The 6,873-nt window shown below is 38.4% G+C and overlaps 1 protein-coding gene across 1 annotated transcript in view; it reads right to left on the bottom strand.

The window, feature by feature from the left end:
• PTPRM (protein tyrosine phosphatase receptor type M) overlaps nucleotides 1-6,873 on the bottom strand; it is a 1,041,338-nt gene that overhangs the window by 33,974 nt on the left and 1,000,491 nt on the right. Inside the window, exons 23-26 of the mRNA XM_069099664.1 lie at nucleotides 3,292-3,446; nucleotides 3,023-3,158; nucleotides 1,224-1,373; nucleotides 1-107 (exon numbers count right to left, since the gene is read on the bottom strand). The exon at nucleotides 1-107 is cut by the window's left edge and continues 8 nt beyond it. Of these exons, the coding sequence (XP_068955765.1) occupies nucleotides 1-107; nucleotides 1,224-1,373; nucleotides 3,023-3,158; nucleotides 3,292-3,446 (548 nt within the window). The remainder of the gene's footprint in view (nucleotides 108-1,223; nucleotides 1,374-3,022; nucleotides 3,159-3,291; nucleotides 3,447-6,873) is intronic.

The raw sequence follows: 6,873 nt of genomic DNA on the forward strand, positions 1-6,873 counted from the left end.
CGGTCTGGGGGTAGGATATCCATGCATCGGTTTTTCTCGTGGTTTCGGGGAAGAAGTGCTATACTGCAGTCTTCCACACGCAGAGTTGGAGTCACCATGTTTAGAGTCTATATTATTAAAGAAAGAGACATTTAGGAAAACATCAGCTGCACAGTAGATGAATTCTGGGTTTGGTATTAAAAGTCCCAAACAAAACAAATATCCTCATATATACACATACATACACATGCATATGTGTATGCATACACACATAAAACATTTTGTATATATGTAATATTCACACACATATGTAACATGCACAGAATGTATACATGTATATGAACGTTTTATTTGAAAGTGCTTATTTACTATATGAGTTTTGGTTTTTTCAATTCGATTGTTTTGTGGACAGGGAGAGGGGAAGGTTAGTGATAGTATTGACAAGAAGAAAAAGAAAAGGTATTTAAAGCATTTAAAAACACTTATCCATCTTAAAAGCACCTAAAAATCATTTAAAGCATGTAAAAGAAAATGTATAGAAGGGAACAGAAAGGAGTTTGGAGGGAAACAAAGAAACAGGATAGCTTTGGCAGTAGCTGGATTTATTATACGCTTTTAAAATAGCAAACTGTGAAACAGAGAATCATGGTTTCATTTGAAAGTTAAAAAAGAAACCAAAAATGAACGAATGGAAAACATTTATTTAGCTTTTATGTATTAAGCACTGGATATATAAAGACAAAAATGAGGCGGATATAGACAGATAAGCACCTAGGATCAAACTTTGCTTTCTCTGCGTTTCTTAAATTTCCTTGATAATGCTCAATAATATGAGAAGTGGGGGCCAGCTGAGGCCATTGTAGCAGATCCTGACATGACTCAGTTTAGGGTGGCTAGGGCTGGACAGATAGCCAGTAGTTTAGAGTCTGGGAAACATAGTTTACTCAGAGGCTCAAGTATACTCATGTGTCAGGAGGAAGAGTATGGAAAGAGACCAAGAATCTAAGGTGCAACATCAGTTGGCAGTACTAAGTATCACTGAGGAACCATCAAGTGTATGGCATTACGCTCACCTCAACAAGGGAATCTAGTATATGACTTTTTCCTTCCAGGAGAAAAAAACTGGTTCTGTTGGTCAAGTGGACCAAGAACTAAAGGTGGAAGGGAGTCTTCCCTTAATCAGATTTTGGGATGGTCCTTGGGACAGGTCGGGGAGGGAATCCACCAAAGCTTATGTGGCTTACCCGGAATTCTTCCTTGATCTGACTTGAGTTTGTCTGAGGGTCCAGTTTATTCATGTCATAGTACAATGACCTAACCTGGGAAGCTGGGACAGATGTATCTCCACAAAGACAGGCTTCCAGGATGGCATCATGGATAAATACATACTGCTCCTGAGAGAATAGATTAAATCAGATAGTCAGTAATGGAAAAAAAAAAAAGATAATGCAATGAAGCTAGAGAAGAAAGAAAAAAGCTAGTAATTATCTTTAAAACACTAACGTAAACAACGGATTCTTAGAAGACAGAAACATTATTTATAGAAGTGTTCTTCTTAACTTGGAGTCCATGAACTTAAAAAAAATCCCAGAACTTTGATAACTCTATTTCAAAATAATTGTGGGGCTTTTGGTAATCCTATGCATTTTATTTGATTCTTCTGAAGACATTCTGAGAAGGGGAACGTTCCAATCTGTTTTTAGCAAATTGTGATGATAATCTTTAAGTGTTCATTAAAGCAGGTAGGACGTGACTTTTATTTGGAAGCACCTTATGTATGGACTTTATGGACTTAAAATCACCAATAGTCTGATTCTTTAAAAATATTCTACACTTTGGACTATACTGATTTGGACTTCTGTTTGTCCAAATTAATGGTTTACTGCATTGACTTTTAGGATAGTTTCCCATTACTTTTTAAAAGTCCCTGCACATATCTGAACTTTTCCAAATTTTCTTGCAACTCCTATATGATACTTACATTTTAAAAAAGGATAATCATCATCTAAAAAATAGGGTGGAAAAGTAGCATTTAAAGTCTTGGCCTAGTGTCCTTTCTGTTAGTTTTACAAGGAAATTTGGTTTTTCTTGCAACTCAGTGCAACTCAAAATCATTACATAGGGTAATTTCCAGGTAATGTCCTGACACACAGTTAATAAAATAAAATGATTAATACAAATTTGCATTTGCTAGGGGACATGAGCTGAGTCCTTCATCTCTAAAATGAAACTGCCCCAGGCACCTTGCATTTAATTTCATAGCTAAGTAAGCTTGGATGACCTCCACAAACCAGACACATTCCCATGCCAGGCCAGGAAGTGTGGTTTTAGGGATGACAGGTCTTTGCTGCTCCCTGCAAACCCTGGAAAAGTACATAAAGTATAGGCTTCCTCTAGAGGCTACTGGACACATGCCTAATTGTCTGAGTCAGTCTACCTCTAGTTACTAGCTATTTTAAAAGCAATAATGGAAATGAATTATACTATGTGCTTATACAGTGACACCTATTTCCTTGACACAGAAGCCACATAAATAATAATAATAATAATAATAATAATAAAATAGTTAGCATTTATATATTGCTTTAAGGTTTGTAAAATGCTTTAAAAATATTATCTCAATTTATCCTCACAACAACCCTGGAAGTTAGATGCTATTATCACCCTTCTGCAGATGAGGAAACTGAGGCAAACAGAGGTCAAGAAAGTAGCCCAGGGTTACACAGCTAGTTATGCTGCAAGGCCAGGTCTTCCTCAATCCAGATCCAGGGCTCTATCCACTGTACCAGTTGACTATGACATTTATGACAATATTAGGTTCTGCCCTGTGGTTATGAACCTTCATTCCCAGATAACTGGATTCATGGGCCCTCTTTTCAGTGTTTACAAAGGAAAAGAATGGGACTAGTTAGGTTTGTATATTTTTCCCCCATAGAGACTTGAAAGAAGAATACTAGGTATGATTTTATTTTGTTTTTTAATTTCTGTCTTCAGGGCATATGAGGTAGAGCTAAAGGGGAGAGGAAAATCGACTTGACTGTACCTCTGTCTGCACCATGTTGACTCTCCGAGACCGCAACTCTCTGACACAGTTATAAATATCTACTACACCTTCTCTTTCTGCCATGTCTAGCATGATGTCAATGACAATGAAACAACCAGTCCTACCAGCACCGGCACTGGAAAAGAGCAAAGAGTCTGTTAGTACGTAAAAAAGAGGCCACCATGTTTTCTATAAAAAAACAAACAAACCAACCAAACCCCACCCCCACCCCCACCCCAAACCACTATTACCTAGAAATTTCTATTTACCTGCAATGGACGACCAATGGGCCTGAATTAGGAGGACTCTTGGACTTGACCTGTCGGACAAACCCAAGCAATCCTGTTGCATGGTACGGAACCCCATGATCTGGCCATCCTGTGAAGTGAAACTGCCTAATTTCTCGGATTTCATGAACTCCTCTCTGCCATCAGTTCAATAGTGGTTGGAGGGAAAAGAAAGGAGAAATGGTAGTAAGCAAAAACAAACACCGGAATTCCAGAGTTGCCTGAATTGCCAAGTAAGAGTATGAGTAACCGAACCTGCTGAAGAACTAATAAACGAGAGGGGAAGAAATTAATTCTTGCTTTGACTAATAACTGGAAAGTTTCTTATACAGGTGTTTACAAGCTTCTTGGGGAAGGTGGAATGTTTGGAGAACATAAACTTACATAATCAATTTAAAAATTAAGATAGATTTCTTTCCTTTTTTTGGTTTTGGGTGGTGATTGTGGTAGTGGTGTTTGTGGTAGCAGTAGTAATAGTAGTTAAGTGGTGGTGGTGGTGGCTGGTGCTGGTGGTAGTGGTGGTAGTAGTAGTAGTAGTAGCAGCAGCACCTTCCTAATAAGCATCATCTTCTGTCTTTTTTCAGGTTACTCAGTGAATTTAGCAGCCAGGTGAGGAATGGCCCTCCATATCTACACAGGCAGTAGATGAAAAGATAGTGCTGTTGTCCCATAGATAAGTTGCCTTATAAAACAGCAAGCTCCCCACCAGAGGTATTCAGAAACTTGACCACCACTTTTGGAGAAGTTGTTGAGATTTCTTCCTTTGAGTAAGGCAGAGCAAGATGACCTTGGCAGCCTCTTCCAACTCTATGATCTTATGAAAGAGACAACTGGAAGGACCATCTATATTGTTATCATTGGACTGCAACCTCCTTGAGAACAGACCCCATGTTTTCTACTCTTTTTTTATACTGGTTATTGCCTTGTATCATGGCATCTAATAGAGTTGTGCCAGAAGAAGAAGGACTGAACTAGGGCTCACCGAACGAAACAGGAGCGTTAATCAGAAAATTAGTCAATCTTTCTATTAAGTTGTAACTCAGTCTGTCAGGTTTCTCTCTTTAGTAAAGGCAAAACTTTAGGTATGTATGGAGGTCATCACCCATGTCTCAGAAAAAAATAAACTAAAAGGCACTGGGTATTTTGATGGAGTTCAAGCAGACCAGTGAGCCAAATGAGAAAGCCTGGTTTTGGAACTAAAGAGAAGGCACAAGATCTGTGAATAGAAGAGTCTTCTTTTGTTTCAGGAACAATAGAGTTATTTATACACACATATATCTCATACACTACAGAGTATATATGTCAAGGTTAAACATTATAAAACAAGAAGCATAAAATTTCTCACTATTTTTGAAGAGCAGACTTAACACCAGAATAGGCACTATATAAAAACTGGGGACAGTTTTTCTCTTTACTAGATGGCTTTTTAAAAACAGTATTTTTTATTGATGTCCTTTGTTTTTACAATGCCTAAATTTCCCTCTACATCCCTCTTTCCCCCTCCTCCTATAGAACCATCCTTATAACACCGTTTTTTTTTTAGAGGAAAAAAAAGCTGAGGAGCAAAACCAATTGATACATCAAAAAAATCTGATGATACGCATGGCTCCCCACTTCTCTTGTGCCCCCCACTCTCCCCTTAGCAGATAAAATTTTAGAAGTAGTCTGGTCAGATTCTTTTCTCCAGGGACAGCAGAGGGAACATGTAGACAGAAACAACTAGAAGTAACTCATAAGCATATTACCCATTAGCAAAGGAATTCTACCAGCCTTTGTGGAGGCATCTTTATCTATCTTACTCAAAACCAGTATAATCCAAAGGTGATTTGGGTCTGCTACCCCGGACTGACATGTTCTATGAAAGTTCCATTCTCTTTGCCCTCCTGAATATAAAGCCTTTCTGTCACTGTCATGGTGATAAGCTGTTTTTTGCTTTTGTTTCTGTTTGCTTTTTGGTTTTTTTTTTGGAACCACCACAGGTGCTACTCTGCTATGGCCAGCACAGAGAGTTTAGAAATGTTAAGTTAGTTGGTGGCAAACAGGCTGATTGGCACATGTTCCCTGGTATTCTTTTTGCATGCTTTTGTCATTGGAAATTTTACTTAGAATCATTAAACCATCCAATTACACTTGAATAATGTGGGCCCATATTTCTTACCCTATTAAAATACTGAGATGAACTGACTTAGTTTTATATGGCACAACCTCCCATCTTCTCATTCCTATTGAATTTACATCAGTTAATATCTATGACTATTATACTGAAAAGAGAAATTTAGAAGAACCATGTTCTTTGAAAGATTAGATAGATAAGAATAGTTTTCAGTGTGAGATATTTGCTTATGAGTATGTTATTATGACAGCTTAAAATACTCTGAACATGGATGTCTTGATTCTCTGTGAAAATGCTGGTTTTAAAAAATGTTTTTAAGAGGTTAAATGGAAGCCATACACCAATGCCTCATTAGGGTAGGTAGATAACACTGTCATGGTTAAGTTCTGGAAGTTTTACCAAGTTGAAAAGGCCCTATTTTCTTTTCTATACTTCTTTTCCAAGGATCAGGCTAGCTAAGTTCTGCAGATCTGTAACTCACTGTTTAAGTAGCTGAGTGGGAAGGTAGACAGGTGGGAGAAGGGAAGAAGTTTGGGAGAAAGACCCTGAGAACACCACCTTTACCCTTGGCTACCACCCAAAGCTCTGTGGGAGTAGACACTCTGGTATACTACAATGTTGGCAGAGACAGAAACGTCAGGAGAGAGAAACTGGCCCCTGTGGGCAGAAATCCAAGAATATTTGTAGATCATGGATAAGACAACCACTGGAGAAGGGGGCAAGGCAGGGCTGCTATGGTGGGAGCGGAAGAAAAATCCTATCTGGGATCTATTTTATTTAAGTATTCTTGCTAAGTGCTAAACTCAGTTGGTTTTTCCTATTGATAGAACATAAATGCTGTTAGGCATCATTTACCTCAAAGATTCCTAACCTTTTTTGTGTCATGGATCTCTTTGGAAGTCTGGTGAAACCTGTGGAACCCTTCTCGGAACAGTGTTTGAATACTAACAGACTGGAAGAAAACAAAAAAAGAGATGGCCACTGGACTCTTTCACTCTGTGTTCAACAGATCGTCAGGGAAAACTCTTGTTTTTTAGGAGTAGTAAGATCAGGCTACTATTTCCAGTGCAGATGGCAAAGCCGCTTCAGTGAGACGATTCAGTTTTCTTTTGTTCAGAGGGAAATAGGTGACAGAGTCAGCTGAGAGCATAAGTCTAGGAGAGTATTTAAAATACAGGATGTCCCAAAAGGCTTAGTGTGGTTTTCAGATAGAAAGTTTTGTATCTTAAAACTGCATTAAAACTTCTGGGACATCCTAAAACAAACCCCAAAGCCAATAATATCACTTTTCTTTTTTTTTTTTTTAAACCAATGCCTGCCTTCCTTCCTTCCTTCCTTCCTTCCTTCCTTCCTTCCTTCCTTCCTTCCTTCCTTCCTTCCTTCCTTCCTTCCTTCCTTCCTTCCTCCTTCCTTCCTTCCCCAAGGTTATAAAACTGGTAAATGTTAAGTGC

This window comes from Petaurus breviceps, unplaced genomic scaffold, assembly GCF_028583685.1.
Source record: "Petaurus breviceps papuanus isolate PSGF00001 unplaced genomic scaffold, PetGlider_PUasm1.0 38, whole genome shotgun sequence".
Lineage (NCBI taxonomy): Eukaryota > Metazoa > Chordata > Mammalia > Diprotodontia > Petauridae > Petaurus > Petaurus breviceps.